The sequence below is a fragment of the Chroicocephalus ridibundus genome, chromosome 13, assembly GCF_963924245.1.
Source record: "Chroicocephalus ridibundus chromosome 13, bChrRid1.1, whole genome shotgun sequence".
NCBI lineage: Eukaryota > Metazoa > Chordata > Aves > Charadriiformes > Laridae > Chroicocephalus > Chroicocephalus ridibundus.
This window is the reverse complement of record NC_086296.1, coordinates 883,446-909,078: the sequence shown is the minus strand read 5'-3', so window position 1 is coordinate 909,078 and position 25,633 is coordinate 883,446. Positions and strand designations below refer to the sequence as shown.

Genomic DNA, 25,633 nt, shown 5'->3' with positions numbered 1-25,633 from the left:
AGGGACTTCAATTTTTCCATTTAAAGAAACAAACATTTCACTGCTCACTTTCCCTGTGACAGGCCAGACATACTCACAAAGGAGCTTTCAGAGGAACGTTTTCAGGAATATTCCTTCTATGAGGGAACCAAAACCATCGTGACTGACAGACACACACCTAAAATCCATGATCAAATGATGTTCTTGATTACTGTCCTGAGAACAGTCCTGAGGGTTTTATGTTTAGTTTGTCCCTCAGTTGTGCTAGTCTATTGATTACTTCACTTCCCTTTTAATAAACAGCTGTTCTGTACTACTCCCATCTTTGCAAGGTAGCACACGCTGAGCGGACGATTCAACTCAACAAAGCCATCTTCAGAGAACTCCTGTACAAAAGAGACCAATTTTAAAAGTTCTCTTTTTCAGTCCTTAAAACTGAAGACTGCAATGTCTCTCCTAGATCCTACCCGGCTTAGAAGTGACGATTGGTATCTACTAACATAAACTCAAATTGATGATGGAGCAGATAAAAAAATCAGGCTGTGAAATATCTCTGGCTTTCTGTGTCTGCCGTCAGAGCAGTAGTCTCTAAGGAAGTAGTAGGGGGAGCAGTGGGAAGACACAGCAGGTACTGTAGCTAGATTTGATACGGCTCATGAACTGCAGCCCATATTGTTGTAGTACCAACCATGTTTTCATCTAAGTACCCAAGCATAAAAGACACTCTGAGGACAGGCATACATACTCCTCTAGATCGAGGCAAAAAAATCCTAATATCTCCAAATTTTCAACCCAGGAATATTTTCTGTCCTTCTTATAACAAGTTTTACAATAACAAATAAAAATAGTGAATATTTGCAAAAGAATTTGCTTATAAACCATTGTAGAGGCGTTTACTTCCATTAACAAGAACAGAAAATATAAACAGTAATCTTCCACAAAATGTTAGTTCTAAACTTGCAAACAGAGTTTATTCATTTTAATTTACCATTAAGTTGTTTTAGTGGTTTTTGACATATCACCCAATGATCAGAATTTACTGTTTCCATCCACTTACACATCATTCAGTGATGGAGACTCTGGTTTGTTGTTGATTTTTTTTTTCCTTATATTTTTCCTTACTACCAGTCTATTAGTGCAGCAGACTCATTGTGCCCTTGGGAACATAACGACTAGGAAACAGATTGCTTTCTGCATTGATGAGTGTAAAGTGATGCATATGGCAAAACACCAGTGATAATTTGCACCATTAACACTCAGGAGTGAGACACTGGTGTCACACCAGCCAGACCGATTAAATTATTAGATGGGCACACAGTTGCTGTCAAAAGGGCAAAGTGAGTGTAAGAATCATTAAACAGAGGGACCAAGAACAGTTAAGACAATTACAGTGTTGCAGAGCCTCGTGCACCCACGCCTTCAATGCTGTGTGCAGTTTGTATTCCCACTGTCTGAAAACGATTTAAAGAAGAGCAAGAATGACACTCAAGACACAGAACAGCTGCTGTAAAAGGAAAAATGAGGCTGCTGTGCTTCAGACTGGCAAGAGCTGGCTGTGGGGAATAGAAAAAAGGTTTACAAAACGATGAGGAGGCAGAAGCATTGGGTAGGGACTACAGAGCATCAAACGCACTAGCAATCTGCAAGCTGAAAAATGTAGTGAAACTATGGTAAACTGAGAGTTACCAAACGCACAGAAACCACCCCTGGCTCAGGATGTCCTTGAGCAAAAGGACTGGGAGAGCGCTTGGGGCTGTATCTGGAAGGAAGCATCCTATGCAATTGCTTTGTTTCTATGCCCTTCCCTAGCACCTGCTTTTCACATTATAGAGCTCAAGATCCTGATGAACGGGCGCTCTGGTCTCCCACCATGGCTATTAGTACCAAGTTTAAAGTGCTATAGACCCAGTAGCTCAGTCATGCTAAAAAGCTGTAGCACTTTTTAATTATTTTTTTTCTGAAGAGCAGCAGCACAAGAAGTAAGAATTAATTCTTACCCACTATACAACCTTGATGTTGGTAAGTATAAGTTTATTAAGTCACTACAATTCTTCTGGGGAAGGGGATTCACTTAATTCCAATCAAATGAGGTCCTTACTGTGCAATTTCAATTATGACTAAATTTATCACCCGAGAAAGAAAACGGCCATGAATCACTGCGCAGGAATGATATAATTTACTCAGCTTGTTCAGCTACTTCAGTACTTTGGTATTTAAGGATTTTAATTATTTTATTTTCTTAAAAAACTAAAACATTTTAAAGGATTTTTTTCATACTTTTATTGTTCTCTAAAACAGATTAGCAGGAGCAAAAATAATTTAAAGAGCTGATTATGAGAGTACTATTACAGCAAGCAAACACCACAGAGGGAAAAGAGTTACTGCAGCTCAAATATAATCCTTAGGGAATGTTTCTATTTGTATTCAGACAGGGCTAGGTGGAATGTCCCCATACATCACATCTAAGAGTGTAAGCCGATTTCTTAGCGCTCTAACTATTTATTTTAAAATGACTCGTTAGAGCCACTTTTTCTGTTTGGGCAAATAAATCAAAAGCATAATACTCTCTTCATGCACACACGTCCAGAGCTGTTGGCATGGAGTCTCTGTCCAACACTTAACTGTGAGAAGTGACTGTTTTAACTAACCTACACAAGAGTTTCATTCAGTGAGCCATTCAACCCCCAATTTACTACTTTTATATCCACAACCTGGGGACTCCAGTTTTGGATCTTCCTGTACAATGATTCTCCAAGTAAAATTAACATATTCATCTACAAACTCTACAGCATAGAATAAACTATGTAAGGACTGTCTGATACTATTTTGCACGTTGTAAAACATTGACATGCACATGTTTTATCTGTCGGCAGAGACTTCTTCAGTCTTCCACGTAGATTTAATAACTTCCTTTTCACATTGCATTCAGCATTCCTGATGGATTTTGGGCCACATTTGGATGGCCTTGGGATCAGTTCAACAGCTGATCAATTCTAACATTTGCAAAAGCATTCTCGGCACCTCTGGTAGATCTTGGGAAAACTAGAACCTTAAAAACCCCGCAAATCAATAAAGGAGGGACAAGAGAAGCTTATTCTCCATGTAATATATTCACAGCTTCAAGCTTACACATCTGTTTGGAGGTAAAGAACCTGGCAGTAAGCAGTTACCAACACATCCAGCTTGAAAACTATCTCCCATTTCTCATCTTCCCTGCATGACCCAGTGTGCTGAAGCTACAGGATACGCGCGCCTGAAAGTGTGTCCATTTTTCAAGACGTGACAGTCACCTACTAAAACAAACACTCCGCCCCCTCCACGTCCTTCTTCCTTGCAAGGCAAGATCTGCATTTATCACAGCAGCAGGAAAAGGTGGTAGCGGTAGAACCCAAATCTGCCCTGAAAGGGGAAGGGAGTAAATACACAAAGCTCCAGGAGAGATGCAGGGAACACAACAGCAACAAGAGACCTGATTGAGGTGAGATGAGGGGGTTCACACAGAGCTCCTAATGGGGGGGGGGAACAGGAAAACCAAAGCCCCAAACAAGAAGATAAATGTAACAGCTCGCTAAAACTATTCCATGGATTGAAAACATAGCACTAAACATAACTAAAGACAGATACAGTCATTAAACAGAGATGCTACATGCGCATGCTTTGATGCCTTCCTCACAACTTCTTTTTTCCCCTGTCTAAAGGTTTTGTACCAGGAGAAAATGGGGAATTTAGTTGTTTGTTTAGGACTTCCTGATAGATGGCCACTGAACCATGAGTCGGAAATCTGGGATGCATAAGACCTTTGGTGCATTTACTGAGCAAGTAAAAATTCAATTTTGCCCAGCACATATTATTCATTCCATATGCCTGAAGGTGTTCTCACACCCTGAAGTACATTGTATTTACTGCTACGCATACCTGTGTTTCTCTCTGATATTTACATCTAGAAACATGAAAGCCCTAAATATATGATAGGATTGAACTACAGTTACAGTCATTTAGTGCTGTGGAAATGGCAGTGATTCTTTTGTAACAGACAAGTTTAAGATAAATTCAGGAAATTCATTTGACTCACTCATCAGTTTGCAACTGAAAGATAAAGTGAAAATATTTAGAAGTGTGCTTAAGTGGCGCATAGGCTCCTAGCTTTTACATTGTAATCATGGTTTGGCACTGGTATCAGTGTTCAAAAAACAACATAAACTTGTATGTTTCCATTTCCAGAGACTTCAAGCACAACAATCTACTTCAGAAATGTAATAAAATTACTGTATGATGTGTACAGGCAAAACCCAAAGTATTCTGGCAAGAAAATATACTATTTATTGCCAATACTACCTAGTAAACATGCAAAACTTCTCAGATAAGATGACAATGTTTAAAAAAAAAAACCCAAACTTTTTTCTGAATAAAAATATATAGTTTAATTAGCTTTCTGTTGGCTACATTTAAATCACATTTAATATTAAATTAAACTGCATTAAAAATCTGTACAAAGGATGATATAATGATATATAACCTTTACATATTCATTATAATACATGAAAACATTAAAGCCACACAGAATTCAAGCAAGCATTGCAAAGAAGAAAAAGAATTCAAGAGATACACATATACATACCCACCCAGTGCACAGCAGAAGTCTAACAAGCAATAACAATTCATATGGCCAAAGTGAAATGAAATTTCTGTTATGGGACAGGATCGAGCTAGTCTGTCAATATTTATAATGCTATACAATCTACACACAATCATCATAGTATCTTAGACTCTTTCCAGAAAAATTATTCCCAAAGCCAAGCTACAAGTGACAACACCGTATCACAATGCATGACTAAAAATGCTTTATTGACACCGGAATTCCCCAGATTTTTCATTCGGTGTTTGGCAGTTACTCAGTACTTGGATTTTGAATGCCCTAAAAAAATCTTAAAACTTGTCTCACAAAACAGTTCAATTAAAATACAAGACCTGAACCTGAAAGTACTAAAAAAAAATGTTTCAACATTCTAGAAATTCAAGAGGAGTTTTAAAAAGTTTCTTATAAAATAAATAAATAAAAAGCATTCAAGACAACTTTAAAAGAACATTTGAATCATAATATAAACATGGAACTTCAAAACCTATTTTTTGTTATTAGTCAACAACTTAACATCACAGGAGCATGTCTACTAATAAAAGCAGGTTTGAGAAATACAAGTCCAATTTGCAAATACTCCTAGTTGGCACCTTTTGCCATTACAAGGATGACATCTTTACAAAGAAGCAGTGTTCAATAGCTGTGTGCCAAGGTTAAAATCCTTTTGACCTCCCAAGAGGCATAAAAACAACAGTCCAGGCCTGTACTGGTACAATTAAGGTAAAGCAAGACGACACATCACAATTGCAGCACCATGAACTTCGGAACATCCGAAATCATTTCAGAGCATCTGATCCTCAGCTTCCAGCACAAGGAGCCAAAATGCACCGCTGCGTAACAAGGGCAGAAGACAAACGGAATCAGAGTGCAAGGAAAGAAATAAACAAACGAGGAATCTTGGAAGCCATGCATGACTATGCTGTCTAACAAACAACAACAGCAGCTATTGACCCACTGTTTCAAACTTCTGAGTGAACAGAAAAAGAAAAGAAATCGTAGCTTTGATATCCATTGAAAAAAAAGATAAGTCATTACAACAATTTGACAGGCGTATTTGATCTACAGTAAAACCTGTCTTTCCCTAAAGTAGCTTTAAAACAGACTTTAAACTAGTGTGAAGGGAACAGTCACAACTACAAATGAAGTCTTACATCCCCATCTTTGTTCCAGATAAAAGCTACACACTAACATAGGCTACGACCTTAACACTTGGAAAGACAAATGCAAATTCTACATTAGCGTCAAAGCCAAGAATGGCATTGCTATGGCCAAGATTCCATCCTGAGCTCCAAAACGCCATCATAATTAAAAGAAAAGTCAGTAACAGAGTATGAGCTACAATTAGCTAATATTTCCATTTCTCTCACAACACAAACAGCTGCTCCTTTTCCATCTGAAATTAAAAAGTCAGAAAAAGTTAAGAACAATGGAAGAGAAGCTTATAGATGACGAAACGTAAATAAATCTCTTAAGGAAAAAAAATATTCTGCTTGTACATTATCTGCCTCCTCCCAGAAAGAAAAGCAATTGTCTTTGTAAGAAACTCTTATCTTCAATTTGTATTTTCATTAGAAGTTACCGCATTTTCTTAGAACATTCTACAGATAATATATGAATGTCATTTGGTTCCTAGCTTGATTAGTAACTAATTTTTTAATTAATCCTCCTTGCACTGTCTTACCATTAGGACAAGAGAGAAATGAGCGCATCCAGAAATTTGCTCCGGTCTTCTGTTTTCAATTCAATTACTAAAATATGAAATATTTTATTACAAGATGCAGATAACTGAAAGATATACCAGACGTCACACTTGAAGAACATTAATTCCAAGTATATTCATTTATATTCTCAATCAACTTTAAGAAGGAAAAAGGGAAACTATTTATTTGGACAAAATGCAAAGCACATTGTTTATTTTGCTCTTATATTTCAGCGACACTGATTTCTAGGTGCTCACTACGTCATATAGCTGCCACTTTTTAAAATCTAAGAATTTTCTTTGTATGCTCAACATGCACATGTGAGTATGTATTATTACAAAATGCCTCTTTTATAAGCACATACAAAACCAGGCAAGTCTCGTTGCATGAGTATCTCATTTTTCAAACAGACAATAAAAGAATGAATCTCGTAACATCAACACCATACTCTCTTTGGCTGCTAATTATAAAAACCCTCACAGATAACCTCATAGATTTTTAAGTGAAGTGCAGATATGAAAATCATTACTCCATGCAAAATTGCAGATCATCTCAAGAAGATATGCAAGCCTCTGCCGAGTAGCTTATAATTTCTGCACAACCAGATAGCACTTAGAGAAAGATTGGCAAATGATGTCGTTTGTGTCTATATTAGACTCAGAAATAGTGTATCACGTATGCACCCTTCACATTTTCATCTAAGGCATGCACAGATGAGTGTATGGTCTAAAGCCATTCCGCTTTACGGAGGCTGCATAAACACTGACCCCTAAAGGAGATTTGCTGAATGAAATAAGTGATAGCCAGCGTTACTCACTCGACATGTCAAAATGGTTGTGTAAAGTCCTGGAGTTGGTACTGTCTGCAGCTTTCTCAAATGCTCTTCCAAAAAAGCTACAAGATGAACAGAAATACAAACGAGCATTACAGAAACGGATATATTTACTAAGGTAGAAGCATGGAACTTTTTCCTTGCTGAGAGTTGAAAATATCTTACAGAATTTTTTCGTGTGCCATGTATTCAACGCACACCTCACTTATTCAAGCGCAGAAATCTTAACCTTGCAGGCTTTAAGAAATGAAGTCATGGTCATGTAGTGAACTATCTCCCTCTTTTAAGATAAAGAAATAGTTAAGAGAGAGGGGAAAAAAAAAAAACTTGCAGGGAAGCTGGGGAACATCTGTATCCTCTCTCAAAGTACCTCATGCATACCATATGCGAAAAGCATTTTAAGAAAGATACAATTCAAGTCAACATATTCAGTGTCAAATAGATACAGGAAAGATATATTTGCTTCAGAGGCAGGAAAAAGTCGTAGATAACCTTTAGTAAGAACTTTTAAACAATGTGCTTACTTCTTTTTGTCAGAGCTTTCTGTCTCCGGAGGAATCCCCACCATGATCACAGTTCCCTGCTCAACATCCATTGGTGCAGCCATTACCAGTGGCAGCAATTTACAACGCTTGTTTTTTGTCTGGAAGTCAGAAAGTCTCTTTGTTAGACAAAACTCAGGAAACAATTTAATTTCAGCTCTCCATACTACAAATATTCCTCTAAGGATACAGCTATAATGCAGTGCAACAGAAGACAGTTTCTTCACATAATTGCTTAATCCCCTTCTTTCCTACAGTAAAAGTCACTTTAAGGACCACAGAAATTTTGATTTTTCTCCAATCTTGCATTTCATTTTAACACAGAAGTGACACGCAGACAAGATATGATTTACAGCAAAGAAAAAAAACTCTTAAAAAAAACACCACCACCAAAAGAACTGCAGGTATGAGTATCTAAAAGCTTGGATGGGGCTTAATTTTTTACAATAATTTTACATTGAAATACAACAGATAAAACATTGACAAACACAGTCTTCACTAGAAAATATTTTCCCCTGTCATAGTTTTACAGCAGTAAACTGTAACAAATTTTGTAATTTAATTAAATCCAGAAATAATTATGAAGATTTAAACATTTTTAGACACTTAAGTAAATGAAACAGAAGTTTGGTTTAAGTGTTCTGTTCTTAAGGTAAATGTTTCACAGTGAGTTTCAGGAGTGCTGTCCTGCTCCTAGTGGCAGGATAGTCATTCACCCTGTCTAACCTTCAAAATGAGGACAGACCGATGCAATCTGGCAAGGGTGGACCACCATATATTAAATTTACAAATTAGGAAGTGTTGACTGTGAAGACAGTTCTCAGTCTTAAACCCTCATTTTTATCTGAATTGTGTAACTAATAGCTCAAAAGATAAATGCAATTTAATTTCAGTGATATTAGTTGTAAAGATCAGAGGATTTTATTCAGACACAGAACTCTTTAGGTAACAGTTACCCATACTGCAATATTGCTTTTTTTTGTGTCAGTAACTTTTCAAAGTATACATATTTAATGACATGCTACCACAAAACTTAAAAAAATTACACAAAGACCTTAGACTGTAAGTATCTTAGTAATGAAAACACTTTCTAATGCTACAAAGTCTCCCAGGCAGATATCTTTCCTAGAACAGCATTCACAGATATGCTACAATTATGCAACCAATTAGCAGAAAAACATTATTAAGATTTTCATATAATGTTTTTAATAATCAATTGCAAGTATCCAACAGAACAGTAACTACTACACAGGCTAGAAGTTAGTTAAAAGTTTTTGATTTACTTACAGAGCAAACAAATGATTTGAGCAAGTATTTACTAAGCAGGCACAGAGACACTGGTTTAGAAAACAGTTTCACGTCTGGTGTGCCCTAGGAAAAGAAGAATTATTTCAATTACAATCCAAGATGATTTTTCCACTTATTTAATTTTAATACCTACTGACAAGTCTAAAAGTTTTGTGGGGCTCAAAGAACACTAACAAAAACTGTTACAATATGGGAGTTTGGTCTCACCCACATGACACTGAAATTAAGCCCCCCCCCCACACACACACACTTTGAGAGGGCTGATTCTCCCTCTGGGAAACTCAGAGCAGATGCCAATATTGACCCATCAGACGGGAGCACAGCACAGACAAAACAGGTGCTTTCTGATGGAGTCATTCCAATTGAGTCAAGCAGTTAGGAAAACGGTGTTATTCAATTATGGGACAGCCAAATATGACAATTAAGTGAGACAGCCAAAAAACTAGAATTCTGACCTCCATGAGAGAGCAATAGAGAAAAGGGCCCTGTGAAATTACAAGGTTGGTGCAAATACAGCTGGCTACTGTCTGCTGAATGGCACGTAACTGCTTTTTGGCCAGGTCCAGTCCTTGGTGCAGTTTGTCCAGGTTACCCCTGCAGCAGAGAAAATAAAAAGTAAGTGAGATCTTGTTAAACACTATTCACAGGGATATTTTGATTTTTCTTCAGTGGCTTATGACGCAGCAATGCATTTTTTAGTTACATAACCCGTGTTCCCTAAATAAAATTGTAAAAGAATGAAGAGACATATTTTCAGTACCTGGAGAGACTGTCCAAAGCTTTAATGAAATTAGTTGTTTCAGGCCCCTCTTTCTCTATATTCTCCATGAGAGAAGCCGTTGCATAAACTATATCACTTGCTGAGAACTTGTTCTTAAAGCCAAAGTGAATGCTGAAGGTCTGAACTCTTAAATCCTTCATTCTGCAAAATTAAATAAAACCACTAGGGATTATTAACATTATCAGCATTATAATGAACATTGACCAGCGATCTCCTCAGACTGCTAATGTTAAGAACACAAAGACAGATCATACCCTAACATTTGCAATGCACCTAATAGTACTTTGTCAATCTAAAAAGCGTGTTTTTTAAAACAACATTACACCTTCTTCATGCAAAAATATTTGAACTTAATTGAAAAGTATTTTCAGATAAAGCATTTTATTTAAAACAATTTACCCAAATTTGTTTGCAGATTCTTCAATCATTTCCCGAAGATTTTCTTTCAAAGACATGTCCATGGAATTAAACTTCTGTTTCACTTGCTTCAAAGGCAAACTAAAAACAGAAGGAAAAAATACATTGATAGGTATGCCAGAACAAACAAATATTTTGGCTTCCTTTCATAAGACTTTCTTAATATTAGATAGTTTAGCAAGTTAAGGCTGAGTAAGCTTGTTTGTGTTCTTTTTTCTTTAGTCATTGAAGAGTGGATGTGAGAAAGCACGGGATACGTACTAACCCACTCTTCCACAAAGGCGTACAGATGAAGGATTCCTCATACACCAAGACACAAGTTGCAAAACTCAACTCAAAGAGACTCTGCAACCTACTCAGAGCTCCACAACCATATTTAAAAACTAAGATGTTGAGTACTTGCAAGCTATATTCTCAATATTTTCCCATAATTCATTGAAAAAATTATCCTTTAAACGAGACAGATTTTTGTAACTCACCCCATGTCAGCCAAAAACTCCTGGAGCCTCTTCTGCCCTTGTACGGACCAAAGCTTAAGGCTGGCAGAGGTATACGAAGTGTTACAGAGACTTTCGTATAGAGACCAGTGCTGATAAAGTGCCAGGCGCAGACTGAACAGGAATTATGGCAAATAACTATAAACACGGATATCATTTGAAGTTACAAATAGTAACAAAACCCGCAACTAGTACATAAGTCTTCAGTTGCTCGTATATATTGCATCTGTGTACTACATAGATACAGTTAGACACTGCAGGTGCATGTAACACAAGATGAGCAACACTGACTTGTAACTAATTCTGAAAGATTAATCTGAACTGAAGCTCCAGGAGCTATTGAAAGAGGGACTCATGTTCAACAAAGCATTCAAATTTCCATTTCTTTTAATTGCATTCTCAGCAGCAGAGATGGTGCTGGGTGTTTTTTTCCCTAGATAAAATCTCAATAGGGTACAAGTGGGTAGAGTTCATTTTCCCCAGATCTCATGCAAGGATACTCGTATTCAAATGCTATTCGCATGCAATCGATCGACAGAGAATTTTCTTCATCCTCATTGCGGTGGTTATGGCGAGACACGTGACGCTGTAGGATTCCAATGTCAGTCACATACTTCATTCTTAAACAAAAACAAATTTGTTACTTCACTTTCTTCCTGTGTATTTTGTACCTGATTACGAGAACACAAAAATGCTTCTTAAAGATTATACATTGGCCAGAGACAGCAGCATGAAAACTGCAGGTACAGCTTAAAAAAAACCTAAGCTGACTTGTTAAATAATGTTCTTTCAACATTCAGCCATACACCCAGGCAATTAAAGTGAAAACAAAACCAATACAGAGGCTGATAGACTGACCAATGAAGTTAATTACTTATTACATTTGTCTCCTTAAAAACATCAGTGTATTAGTAACAACAGAACAGCTGAATTAAACTCTACACATGTACTACTGGAATTCTGAGGGCATCTAGTAGGAAATAACAAACAAGGAAAAAAAAAAGGAGAAAAACTGAAACTTGTTAACTACAACTGGAAAGGAGGCTGGAGGATACAGAACACAATTTTTTTCCTTTAATAAAATCGTATCAAGGTCATATTTACTTAAACTACTATTAAACACCATTTCTTCCCAGATCAGAAGTGATTGTTTTATAATTTTCTGAAAAATAAAGTTAGTTTAAAATTTCTAAATAGTAGAGAAGTAAAATACAGCTTTTTCTGATGCTTATTCCCATTTTTGGAAGGCATCAGATCACATGCAGTCATTAAGATACTTAATGTCACTGTTTATTAATTATCTTGTATTATTTTAATTCCCATGTATTTCCTGATCTCTATTGATTGCTATTAGTTACTTCTAAAAAACACAATTTAAAAGATAGAAAGATGAATAAAAAACAGAATAAATTAAAAAAAAAAAATCTTTCTTACTGAGTGATTTTATCTTGGACCCATTGATCTGTTAGGCCGACAATAGCCCACCTAAAATTGGGGAGGGAAAAAGGAAAATAAAAAGTTTAAACAAAAAATATTCCAGTACAGTATATTATATTTAACTTTCTAAGTATGTAACGGAACAAGTCAGAAACACCATTCACCAACTGTACATAGAAGTTAATAGCAAAGCTATACACTATTATTGCCTCTTTAGCAGACATACACATCTAGTAACTTCCTCCCTTTCCACGCAAAATCTATTGGTTCTTGTAATTAATTTACACAGATGTGTCCTCCAATTCAAGACATACATCCACTCACAAAACCAACTGGAACCTTATACTGAAATCAAATAGTTTTAAGAAATCTTGCCCCCCTTTACTATGGGTTTAATCTTCTAGAGTGTATGAAAAATGATAATGGAAACATACCACAACATGTCGTTCAAGTCTTTAGACATTACCCATGCCAGATCAAACATCACCATCGCAGACTGTATGAGGGAAAAGCAAAAAGAGAGGATAAATGAACACAAAACTCTCGCTTCATTAAGCAAACAGAACACAGTTAAATTTGCCAAGTACTAGCATGTTACTAAAGCTCTAGAAATCAAACTTGAGTCTGACAACATGACAGCATCTTACTTTCTAAGACACTAAGTAGAAAGAAAAATATTTTATACAGCTATTTTATACAGCTCTACAATCTTGCTTTATATATAAAGCAGCACTTAACAAAATATAAAAATAATTAGACAAGAGGCCAAAGGACAGAAGGAACAGTTTGATGTCCTAAGTGTTATGTTTGAAATATACTGACACTTTGAAAGGCAAACAAGCTCCTAAAATCTTTTTGCAAGAGTATGATGTGTATAGATAAATATTTCTGTCAAGACCTAAAAAAATCACACTATCGTAATTTATTTTTTTATACCAGCATTAAAGATACCAAACAACAAAAATGTTAAGAGTTCTGGCTTGTCATTTTCCCCCACTGTTAACATTACGTTATCCACTGTGACTCACAGCTGGCTGTCAGCTGCCAGTGTTGTTTCTATGATGTATCCGATTCATCAACAACAAAATTGTACATACACAGCCAGAAAACATAGAACTGTTAAGTTAAACTACTTGGACATATATGATGCATCTTACATATAACAGTAAGATACAAAAATAACAAGATAGAACAATAGTGTTATAATGTATAGTATATTAGATAATTATAATATTGTATTAGATAATTATAACATTAGATATTATCCAATTACCACAAGCACCTTGTGAAGAGTTTATACTTACTGAGGTCCCGTGGTATTCATACTGCTCATAATCAAAAAGAATTTCTCGTCTAAAAAGGGGAAAACAACCCACATTTGACTAAGTGGTGAACTGGTCATTGGATCCAATTAAAAATAGCAGCCAGGAATCATGAAATAATATTTAAATTTCATTTTTAGTAATTAAAAAAAAACCAAACTTGGGCTAGACATTGTTTTTCTGCAAGGCAATTACATTTTAGTAGCAACATGGAAACCACACTGAAGTGTACTCGAAAAGTAAAAAGGAAAAACTTATCAAATCACTATTCCTCAAATCCCATTTTCTAATCTGGTTTGTTCCTACTCGTTCCTATTGACAACAGTGGGATCGTAAGGAAGAAAACAGAAGCACAAGTTTCACCCTAAGACAGACAACATAAGAATACTACAGCTACTTCAAAGTGAAGCAATGCACCTATTGCTACCGAAATTTATAAATTACTATTTACAACCACCCTCCATTTAAACATTTTATTTTTATATAGTAAATATCTCTCTCCACTTTCTGAATAAAGTTAAAACTAAAGCATCTTGCAAACCAAGCAGCATAGTATCGTGTTTTTGGATTCCCAGCAAGATTTTAATAAAAAAATAAAAGAAAGAAAAAGATACAAGCAACATAAAAAAAACCCCAAACCCAAAACTGTTAAATATACCTGCGTGCCTCCCATTCTCGCCTTTGGCGCCTTTTCATTGTTCTCTCTATTACATCCTGTAAATTAATTTAGATGTCAAAAAGCTAGAAAAAATATTCTAGTAGGTTAGCACCTATCCAGATACTTTAATAACTAAGTCTCCATTAAAAAGAGTTAATTAAAGTCTCCATTACAAAGAAGAAGTCTCCTATTAACAACATCTAATGAGAAAAGTATTATTATCAGATATTTTTTCCAAGGAACACACTTTATTAATATCATGGCATCTTTCTGTGCTAGCATTCATTTAGCTTGTCTTCACCAACAAGAGGCCCAGTGGGCAGTATTTTCCACACTAGCGACACTGCATCCTGCCATTTCATGACATAGACATGACACTGATGGAAAATAAAGATGAGATAATTAATGAAGCTCAGAAAAACAGGGCCTCACTGTATATTTAAACTCCATAAATAGCATCATCAGCTTGGAAATGCAAAGAAATAAAAAAGATCTTTGTGAAATATTTCATAGATTGAAGAATAGCTTTTATTTATAGATTTTCCTTTCAACTTCTGGTATCTGCTTTTGATGAGTTAGCACCCTTTGTAGATTATCAGGAAAAAGTGTACAATGTTAATAGAAAAATAATATAAAGTATATATTAAATCTGAGAATGTCTTTACATTTAACGGTCTCTTAATATTGCTAGCCTCGTGCCTTTGCTTCCTCGTATGGTATAAATAGAAAATATGCTACAAATAATATATGGCAAATTTAATTTTTCATGTCTACCATAATATACTTTTGTTACTTTACTTTTACAAGGACAGACAAAATGTATTGCTAAATTATTTGTAAGCTTCTATCTTCTTAAACAATTATTAAAAAACCAAAAAGTTTATATCTAAATAAGTTGTTCTGCTGGACTGAAAAGCCCAGAGCACATCATCAGAAGTAGATCTCTTCATTTCACTGATGGACAGCATTATGCATAATCAAGTTCAAAACATGTTTCTTTATGAGGAGAAAATATTTCTGTGCAGTTCAGATAAATAAACATTTTGTGTATGTGAAACTCTACTGGTTGTAGTAGATTATTTTAAAATCTTACACTTGAATTTGTGATGGAACATAATTTTTAAAATCAAGTGTCATTATTATGATGTAAAGCATATGTAATAAGTGTTTTATTTTCCTTCTTTTCACAGCAAAGCAGCAGAAACACACCTCTTCAAAACGCCTACGTTTCTCTGAAGGTTCTGACCCATCACTTTCATTCTCTGAGTCCTCTTCTTCATCCTCTTCATCCCCTTCATCCCTGAAGATATCATCGTAAGCAGGAACATCGAGATCATCATCTTGTTTAACTAACAGCTTAATCTAACAAGGAAAAAAAGTATTTTAAATAAACTATCTTATTTAGTGATTAAAAAGCATTTCAAATCACAAATAAGAATATTTCGTATGCTTAGTAAGAGAAACTAAAAACTCATTTTGGCTGTGATTAATTCCCGGCATAACAAAAATACTGCTTTTTAATACAAAGACTCTTATTTATACAAAATAAGAGTAAAAAAAAAAAATATTCCTTGGTTACACCATTCCTGAAAGAATTATCATTTTTTTAAAGTCATGTTGTCAAATAATTTGTGCAAATTGTGACTAATACTCACATTCTAAGTGTTGCTAGATGCTGAGAGATAATACATAGTATGTTCTGGAGGATGTTTATCCTCTGATTTGTAGCAATTTGATTTACAGCAACAGGATTAACAGGTGCTCACTACTGACAATTATCACACTGCTAACACTATATATTTTATTACTGAAAACAGACTTTTTTTCTGATCATGTGCATTACTACTGCAAATATCCATTAATACTGCTTCCTGCCCTACTAGCAAGCAGTGTAAGCGGTTTTGCAGAACACAGAAAAGCACCACACCACCCACAAAAACACTGCGCGCAGATTTTTATTATGAAAGAAAAGCATGTACCTGTGTGTCATTGTAAACATTCACTACATTGATAGGTCTGTGGCTGTCACATACGAAAAAAAAAGTATCTTCTTCTGGCTGCAAGATCTCCAGAAGGTCAACATTGGCACCACAATTAATAAGAACAAAATATTTGAACTGTAAAAAAAAAAAAAAAAAAAAAGGAAAAAAAGGAAAAAAAAGGAATGTATTTTACTTCAACTAGCAGGAAACACAAAAGACTGAAAACAACTTTACAAAACATCGAAAGCACTCATCATTGCCAAAACTTGTATGTACTTTCTGATATTTGATGTCTCTGAGGAAGAAAAAAATTTGTAAGACAAACCAGCAAATTTGGAGACGTTGGACATCTAATACCACCACCTTTTATATCTCAAAATCTGTGCAGACTTAATTTGAATCTATCAAAATTATAGCATGTTAGTTTGAGCTGGTGTAAAAAACTTGACAAGTTTGTTACCAGTATATTAAAATTTAACCACTGTTTTGAGGTAACCAGTTACAGTAATTAGTTTAAGAGCTGACATTTTAAGCTGGCGAAAGGGAAGTACATGTCTGTATAAAATGAGCTGCAACTTAAAAAAAAAATCCAGTTTTTTTTTTACCTGATCTTTATGCTCAAGAAATGCAGTTTCAAGCTCTTGCCATCCAGATACTGGGACAAGCGTGTATTGCACATGATCACATTGAAACAAAGCCTGCAATGAAGCAAATGGCTGTTAGCAAAGGTGAGGGGAAACATCTTCTACAATGCTATACCATGCTATGATTCTGTTTCATACAGATCTTTTATCTTGAAGACATCTCAAATGACAAAGCTACATGAATTTTGTGACTATGATTTACCAATTTTCAGTGTCATAACTCATGGAAAAAGTAAGTTACAAAAGCAGATTAAACCTTCACCTTTTCCCCAGTTCAAACCTATTAAAAGGATACAAGGGCATTTTTTCTTTTACTATTAGCCTATAGTGGTAACGAACAAAGACTTACTTGGAGTATTTTACAAGCACATAATGCATCTACATCTGAAGCAACCAGAAGAAGAACACGCTGCAAAAATAGTAGAAAAACAGTATTAATATGTTAACACAGGTGACAAATCTAATGCACTGGTACATGAAATGCGTAGATCACTGTGAGACTAGGAAGTGACAAATTTAGGTAGAGATCATTATAATCATAAACCAGGATTGCTTCTGAATGGACACTGCAACCAAAATTAACTGATTTGGATCCCAGTAAATATGAATAAACAACTCCACACACCCAAAAATATGTCAGCTGCTTTGAGGAAACATAGTTATTCAGGCTCCTACGAACAGCACATAGTTTCGAAGGGTCAAACCTAGTCAGCCCTGCAGCTATTTTCATCATGCCTAGAAAGGCCTAAGTTTTCAGGATGGGATCTGGAAGAGTTTTGACTGAAGCAAAATCAGGAGCAAGGCAACTCCTGAAATAACCTTGATTTAGGCAAAACAATATATCTTGTGGGCTTTTTGGTTGGGTTTTTTTTTGCTTTTTTTTTTTTTTTTAGATTTTGCTCACGGCTGGAGGAGTTGAGGGAAATACTTTCATTTGCACAATCTATAACGTAGTTTCTCGGGTAGAAATACTACAAGACTGTCCAGCAGAAGCTTTATCACTTCAATGTACGCATCCGCTCTAAACAAAGTTACACAAACCCTGAGTAAAGCATGAAAGCAGCCACCCCGCCTCGCTGTAAGAGACTGCAAGAGAAACCTCAAAGAAGAGAGAATAAAGGATTCAGTGTCTAGGCAAACAGCAGCACAATGGTTAAAAAGATATAAAGAAAAAAAAAAAAGGACACCTGGGCCCCACCGCCCCCGCGCCCGCGCCCGAGCGGTACCGGAGCCCCTCAGCCGCCAGAGCGGGGAGGCCCCGTCGACGTGCCCGCTCCGTGAGGCGGCGGGGGACGCCGAGCCCCAGAAAAGCGGCCTGAGGGGAGTGAGCCCCGCCGCCACCGGTGCCCGGGTGGCGCCGCGCCCGCCGCCCGCCCGCCCGCACCTGGCTGACGATCGCCTCATAGAACTCCCGGCGGCAGTCGGAGACGAACATGGCGACAGCGCGAGCGGCGGGGAAACAGCAGAGCCACCGGCCGCCCCCACTCGAACTGGGCGCCAAATCAGCGCCGCGTCCCATTGGTTGGCTCCTCACGGCGCGCTGGCCAATGGAAAAGCGGCCGTCCCTCTTTCTCGGAGCGGATTGGGCGAGCTGCCCAACCCATTCCGCGTCTTTGCCAATGGGGTTGGGGAAAGAGAGTCGCCACACGTGCGACTGGCCAATTACAGGAGCATCTCAGCCGGAAGGACTGTGTGGGCTTGTGTTGCCGTGTCTGCCATCTTTGCCGCGGGCGAATTGTTTGCTTTGCAGTTTACACGGGCCCGACGGCGCGGCGGAGGTGCCGCGTCCTCCCCTGGTGACGGGGCAGGGGCCGAGCGGCCAGAAAACCCGTCCACGATGGCCATATCGGCCGGAGCGGGACCCCACCTTCCGCCCTCACACGACATGGCCGCCGGGGAGGCGGGCGCCGCGCGGGGCGCTGGGAGGGGCGGGGCGGGGCGGGGCGGGGCGGGGCGGGCAGAGTCCCGTCAGGAGAGAGTGGCCCGGCCCGGCCCCGGCGGCAGCTCCAGCGCCGCCGCCATGGTGAGGCCCGGGGGGCGGCCGGGGAGTGCCGAGTCACGGCGGGCGGCCGGGCCCTGCGCTCCGGTGCGGGGCGGCGGGTGGGGGCCGGCCCAGCTCTCGTTGCCGCAGCGGAGGGGGGAAACGGGCCCTGCGGCCCCTCGGCCCGGTTGTCGCTGCGGTCCAGGGGCCCTCAGCGAGCGCCGCGGCAGCCCAGCCAACTGTAGATACCCGTTAACTCGCTCCTTGTGGTTTTGTTTTCCCCTAGTTCTCCTTCAACATGTTCGATCACCCCATCCCGCGGGTGTTCCAGAACCGCTTCTCCACCCAGTACCGCTGCTTCTCGGTGTCCATGCTGGCCGGGCCTAATGACAGGTCAGATGTGGAGAAAGGCGGGAAGAGTATGTGCATGTTTTATTTTGACTAATAACCCGTCGGAAGCGCGTTGGTGAATAGTGCCCAGTAACGCGGCTCTGGCCGAGGCCGCGGGAAGGCTGCGGGACGGGGAGACGCGCCGCCGGACGCGCACCCCGGGTGGGGCTGCGGGAAGGAAGGAGGAGGGGTTCATCCACTAGCGTGTCATTAAAAAACTTCCCGAGCGAGTCCTGGTTCGTGAGCGTCAGAAGAAAACATTTGTCTTTTTTAAAGTCTCTTGTTCAAATCCTAGGCCCATTATGAGCCGTGGAAAGTTATGATTAAGGACTCTCTTCCCCTCCTCAGTTAGCCGGAACAACGATCGGCCAGCTTGGTTCTCAGGCTGTCAGACTCGCGCTGTGTTGTTTTGAGTTGGCATCGGTTTAAGAGTACCTGTAAGCCCAAACAAGTATAATTACCTTTAGGAAACGTTTTCTTTAGTACTAGGTATTGTAAAACCTTGTCTTCTCTTTTTTTTTTTTTCTGATTAGATTCTGAAATCTCCATGCTAGCAGGTATATTTGTCGTGACTGATTCTACTGAAATCACTGGCTCAAAAATGAATTTGAAGGAGATTTTAGAATCTCCTTTTTTTAGAAGGTATTTTAGAGAAAGGAATGATAAAATGTGTGGTATGTACTCTTTGTACGGTCATACTTTTCCTAATCTTACATTTTTATTCATTTTTGCAGTAATTATGCCACCGTCAGCTTTGGATCAACTCAGTAAGTGAACACCTTATCCTGGAATAACAACATTAGAAATACCAGCAAATGTGTAAACAAATACCACATTATTTTAGTTATCTATTAAAATCTGACTTAAATACATAATATGAGACTAATTAGTTGAAAACAATGTATTTTGGAAGTATTTTTTCTGTCAGAATTAGTGGGACTTGTCTGTCTTCAAGTACAGACATCTGCAGCGTTGGGCTACCTGAGGCATGAATCGTTATTTATTAACTGTTAATAACTTATTCAGTATAATGGTTAGAATTAATATAGTAAATTCTTAATCTCAACCTGTATCTTCTGGACGCTGTTATCTGGAGCAAAATTCATTTTAAAGACAAAATAAGTGATAGTTAACTTTGAAATGAAGTTTCAACTGAAACTGAATCAGTAGTATAAATGGTCTTTATTGGCCTTTTTAATTAAAGTTTTTTTTCTCCCCCTCTGAGTTTTAGCTTTAATGGAATTTCTTTGAAAAATTAGTTTAGTCAGGATTTAATTTTTAAAGAGGCAGGGCCAGTTAAAATTCGTTAGGTAGGAGCTAACAGATAATAGCACAAGGACATAACAGTAATAGATTCCTCGGCTAATACCCGCTGCCTGCTCATCTCTAAGCTTGGGGAAATGTTGGAGAAGTCTTTACAGCTGGAAGTGCGATGGCAATACAGTATTCGTGTGTTTGCATTCTCTCCTGGATTTGTAGTTTTGAGCAGTTGGAATGATGGTGTGAGGGGAATCCTCTCCTATGGTCTGGCCCATTCTCTTGCTCATGTTCAGTCTCTATGAAAGCTTCAGAAATGTGTTAGTGGCTTTTAACAAATAAGATTTTTTTTCTCTACTCTCACCAGGCCGACTTAATATTACTTACCCGATGCTGTTTAAGCTGACCAATAAAAATTCAGACCGAATGACACACTGTGGAGTGCTGGAATTTGTGGCTGATGAGGGCATTTGTTACCTTCCACACTGGGTGAGTGTCTCAGGCTGAACTGTCAAAACCTGAAGAGTCGGATGAGTGAGTTGCCAGTTTAATATTAAAGAGGCAGACTGTTTCCTGAAAGTGCATGTCTCTGCTAGTCGTGTTCCTACAGCAGCTTTCAGTCACAGCTCAGGTTTCCCTCCATGAGAGTTTAACTAAGGAAGCAAAGCAGACTGCTTTTTAAGATACACTGACTGTCCTCCCTGAAATCAAACCATGGTAAACTGGTGCATTTCAAGGAAGATGGTGGCCCCAGCAAAAATAGATACACACAAGGAAAGAGAACTAAAAACATCAGTCACGTTGATCATTTGTATCTTTATTTTCCTTCTTCCAGATGATGCAGAACTTGCTGCTGGAAGAGGGAGGCCTGGTGCAAGTGGAGAGTGTTAATCTTCAAGTTGCTACTTACTCAAAATTTCAGCCACAGAGTCCAGATTTTCTGGACATTACCAATCCCAAAGCTGTGTATCCTTCCTATTCAGTTACAGAACAGGGGACAAAACTTTTCTCCCACATGGGAATGATGAAGCAGAGGTGGCTTTTCAGGTGTGGCTCATGCTCTTCCAGTAGTCGGTGACTACTTCTGCTCCTTCTGCAAACAGAAGGGACGGAGAGCTTACGTACAGAGGTGTACAGCTGCTGGCACAAAGCGTAGCCTGGAGTGCAGACGCGTGAATCTTGGCTTAAAGTCCGGAGAGTTTGAGTGTCCCTTAGAAGCACTCGTACACCCTAGCCTTTACCAAAAGGCTGTCTTCGGTATCAGTGACTTCTAAACCACATTTGAGAGACCGAGGATCAGAGTTCTGTAACACAGTAACTTTAAAGCTTTGATGTTGCATTGAAAACAAATGTTTCATCTTAACATGCTCCAAAGATTAGAAAATGCATTGAGAAACTTTGCTTGTCTGACTACAGGGGATGTTATTGCCATCAACTACAATGAAAAGGTACAGTATACGACACCAATCCATGCAAGTTTTGTTTGGATACCATCAATTGGAGGAAATAAATTCTGCCCCATGTGAAAAAAAAGTACGCTGTATGTCAGTAGATTGTGACTGCACAAGTACTTTGACTCCATCTTGTGAGTGGATTTTATAGATGAGTATTTTCGGCAGCATGTGTGCACATTTGTTTATTTGGGGTCGTAGACTAAGCTCAGTTATTGGACACTGGTGCTAAAACAATCACCACAGAGCCCTGCTGCATTGCTGACAAGTAATCCCAGAGGGTAGATTGCGCAATCTGTTTTCCATGTGAGGAAAAAAGGGGTCAGTTAAGTCTTTGCCTGAGCAGTTGTTTAGACTGTTGTTTTGACTCATGGCAAAATAATTTTTTGTGATGTTGGATGTTTTCACAAGTCAAGGGAGAGGATTTGTCCTAAATTCAGACTAAGGTACAGTAGGAGTGCAGCAAGGTACAGTAAGAGGTAGGTTCTCTAGCTCCAGCATATAGCGATCTTCTGAGTTAAAAACCTTTGCTCTCAAGTTCTGTAGAGACCCTGCAGTATCCAGCCCTCAACCTAAAGAGCACTTACTTCAATTTTCTTGAAGCTATCTGAAGGGAAAGGTTTAGAAATGCTTTCCTTACGTATAAGTGGAGCTCTTTCAAGTACCATCTTAAAATATTCATTACTGTTTCAGATCTATGAGCTTCGGGTAATGGAGACCAAACCGGATAAGGCTGTGTCCATCATAGAATGCGATATGAACGTAAGTTAAAGCCCATGGGGAAAGTCTGCTCCCACTGTGTCCTCCCAAAAGGAGAGGACACCTCAGTCAGTGGCAGCGCTGTGCACCAGGCATGCTGATGCTCCGGGACAGGTAAAATCAGATGGGATAGGCAGGATGGCTCATTCGAGAGCACCCCGTGTACCTTCCTAACCGCATCTGGGGGCTCGAGCTGCACCTCACGTACCGTCAGGTGACTGTAGCACCTGGAATTTAATGTTTAGCTTCAACGTGTTTTATAATCTGAGTTTTATTTAATAGCCGTGTCTTGATTCAAGCTCCAGTGGTAGTTTTACTGCTCTTTTTCAATTACATGCTAAGACTCGTTCCTGGGAGGCTTAGTTTTATTAGTTGTGAGTTCAAATGTTTAACAAGCAAACCTCAGTTCTTTCTAGATCACAATGGACTGATAGTTTGTGGAGTTTTGATGAATAGTGGTATAAAGCTTATGATTAAAAGAAAAGTATCAATCATGCATGTTTTCATGCTTCTTGTGTAAATAGGTGGATTTTGATGCTCCTTTGGGGTACAAAGAACCAGAAAGAAGCGCACAACACGAGGAGACCGCGGTAGGTTACACTTCTGTTCTTCCCAAATGTTTTCCCTGGAAGTCAGCCTTGTTTGTGCTGGAGCAGCGAGCACCAACATAAATTTTTTTCCTGAAACAATTTCTTAGGACTGAACTTCACTTACCAGATGCTTTTGTGTCTGTTACTTAGGAGGTGGTTTTTACCAACTGTTGATTTTGGAAAGGGAAGTTTTGTTTGGTCAGAAATATGTGGAACTGTTTTCACATGTTCTGCATATCGCAGCATGAACACAAGGAGCTAATGTGTTTTCTCCCGGACAGGATGTGGAGGCAGACCATAGTGGGTACATGAGTGACATCGGATTTCGTGTAAGTCCCCTATTTCTGCTGGTTTCTGAGTGCTGTAAAATGGTGAGGGAAAGTTGTTCCGAACAACTGAAAAATACTAGTACCTGTTCTTAGGGGTGCTTATGGTTTAACCCGCAGCTATCTGCGACTGGTTTGTGCTGCTTCCAGCCAGTACCAGTATGACTTGCTGTCCTTAAACGGGCAGTCCGTGAACGGGAGACCAAAACATGCTCCTGCACCCAGCGTTCATCAGCTTACATATAGCAAACAGAAATGTGCTGAATCAAATTATTAAATAAGAATGATAGTAAGATTTTTACAGAATACAGTATCCCTACACTTTCAAATACAAGGTGAGGCTAAATTAAAACTCGTTACGTATACGTAGGCATTCTCTGGTTCTGGGAACAGATTGGATGGCAAGAAGAAAGGTGTTGAGCCTAGTCCATCACCGATTAAACCAGGAGACATTCGAAGGTACGTCTGTTTCCTTCAGTTGTCAGCAAGGGAAGGATCAGTGTTTGAGTGGAGTTGGGTTTTGGTTTGGTTTTTTTGTGCTCCTGCAGTATAAACAAGCTAACTTTGCCGTTAAGTTTGCATTTAGGAAATAAATAGTCTGATCTTCTAGACTGACTGTGACATCCCTGCCTGCGTCAGACACAGGTCCTAAGCAAGCGTTGCCAGAACTCGCTGGCTCAGCCCTGGTTGCGCAGCAGAGGGTGGGGAGGGGGGCGGGGCTGGGTGGAGTGGTGGCAGGACCCTGCCCGTTTTTGCAAGTGGAATTTGGCGTGGAGTGAAACTGGTTTTGAGTTGGGTGGGTAACCAAAGCCAAGCCGTGTGTGGGTTTGTTGGTTGTTTTTTTTTTTTCTTAGAAGGAAGTGTAGAACATTCAGACTTAGTGGAAGTGTGCGGGGGTGCGGTTCCTGTGGTGTTCTCTCATTTACGCCTCTTGCAGTAAAACTCGAGCCCTTGTGGAAGCGCGTGTCCGTGGCCCTGTGCAAACCAGGGCCCACAGCCAGGCTTCTGCAGCGGCTCCGGTGTCTGGCTGTTAGCTGCGTGCAGCACGTGCCTGCCTTCAGGAACCAAGCCAGTGCTTTATCTCCAGAACCATTTGGTAGCAAAAATATGCAGGCAGTGTTGGTACAATGCTGGCAGACGTAGAACAGGTCTCACGGTGTCCGATGGGATGGTGGGTATAAAATGTCTTTCATAATACTTTTACGCTTCTTTTCCAGAGGAATACCCAACTATGACTTCAAGATCGGTAGAATCACGTTCATTAGAAACTCGCGTCCGCTAGTTAAGAAAGTCGAAGAGGTAAATAAAGTTGGATCTTCCCAATATAGGACGGAATTAGAACTCCTGCCCAAGTTTGCGGTTCCTTTCTCCACACTTGATCTTTCACAGTGTGCTTCTGTTCAAAAACGGTTTGAGCTGGGTGCAAGCGGCCCCCGGTGTCTGTGCTTGCCGATGTAAACAGATGTGCCTGACAAAGGTTACTAAGCCAGTGCCTGCACGTTCCAGCTGGCTGGGAGGTCACTGAGATGCTGGGATTTTATTTTCAGGAAGAAGGTGGTTATTCTGTAGATGAAGGATGTGAAATGTCTGCAGTCAGTCGGTGCTCTGCTGGCATGTTCTTTCTAACAATCATTCACTTTCATCACACACCAGCAGTGAGCAAAGAGCTAACAACCTTTTTTCCCTCTTTCCGTTTTCCAGGATGACTCTGGAAGCCGGTTTATTGCCTTTTCGGGAGAAGGCCAGTCTCTGCGCAAAAAGGGAAGAAAACCTTAAGTTGTGGCACCTTTAGTCAGTCAGGAGGAAAATAAAATAACAGTTGCAGCATATTGGATCTTAGTTACTGCAGTTGAGAGGAGACATCGTTTTGCAACACGGGAACGCTGTTACTGGTGTGGCTTCGCCTTTAAAACCAGAGCTGTCGGACTGTCTTGAGTTTTCAGTTGGAAGTTCCAGGAATTCCGAAGGAGTGTTTTGTACACGTTGTAAAGAGGGAAGATGTGTCTCTTCCCCAGGCAAACCTGGGGTGTAACGCAGCGAGGTCTCCCTCACTAGAAGGCCCTCTTCTTAGGCTGCCTGCTCCCCTCCCGCCTCCTGCCTGCCCGCAGCCTCACGCTGCCGTCCTCCCTCTATGTATTTTTGCC

General features: G+C 39.3%; 2 protein-coding genes across 2 annotated transcripts; one reads left to right on the top strand and one right to left on the bottom strand.

Moving 5' to 3' along the window:
• Positions 1 to 5,118: 5,118 nt before the first annotated feature.
• On the bottom strand, positions 5,119 to 18,254 carry CDC45 (cell division cycle 45). Its single transcript, XM_063351076.1, has 19 exons — positions 18,120 to 18,254; positions 17,085 to 17,144; positions 16,697 to 16,789; positions 16,089 to 16,226; positions 15,319 to 15,471; positions 14,110 to 14,165; positions 13,434 to 13,482; positions 12,564 to 12,625; positions 12,127 to 12,177; positions 11,193 to 11,312; positions 10,675 to 10,806; positions 10,178 to 10,276; positions 9,758 to 9,919; positions 9,453 to 9,591; positions 8,977 to 9,060; positions 7,672 to 7,790; positions 7,133 to 7,209; positions 6,297 to 6,363; positions 5,119 to 5,445 (listed from the first exon to the last, which is right to left on the bottom strand). Exons 1-18 carry the CDS (start codon positions 18,252 to 18,254, stop codon positions 6,299 to 6,301), a joined length of 1,794 nt encoding a protein of 597 aa, XP_063207146.1. The 3' UTR covers positions 5,119 to 5,445; positions 6,297 to 6,298.
• Positions 18,255 to 18,672: 418 nt separating this feature from the next.
• Positions 18,673 to 25,318, top strand: UFD1 (ubiquitin recognition factor in ER associated degradation 1). Its single transcript, XM_063350635.1, has 12 exons — positions 18,673 to 18,758; positions 19,003 to 19,135; positions 19,841 to 19,873; positions 20,731 to 20,852; positions 21,199 to 21,329; positions 21,739 to 21,811; positions 22,508 to 22,576; positions 23,098 to 23,163; positions 23,445 to 23,492; positions 23,860 to 23,948; positions 24,707 to 24,788; positions 25,191 to 25,318. Exons 1-12 carry the CDS (start codon positions 18,756 to 18,758, stop codon positions 25,263 to 25,265), a joined length of 924 nt encoding a protein of 307 aa, XP_063206705.1. The 5' UTR covers positions 18,673 to 18,755; the 3' UTR covers positions 25,266 to 25,318.
• Positions 25,319 to 25,633: the final 315 nt, after the last annotated feature.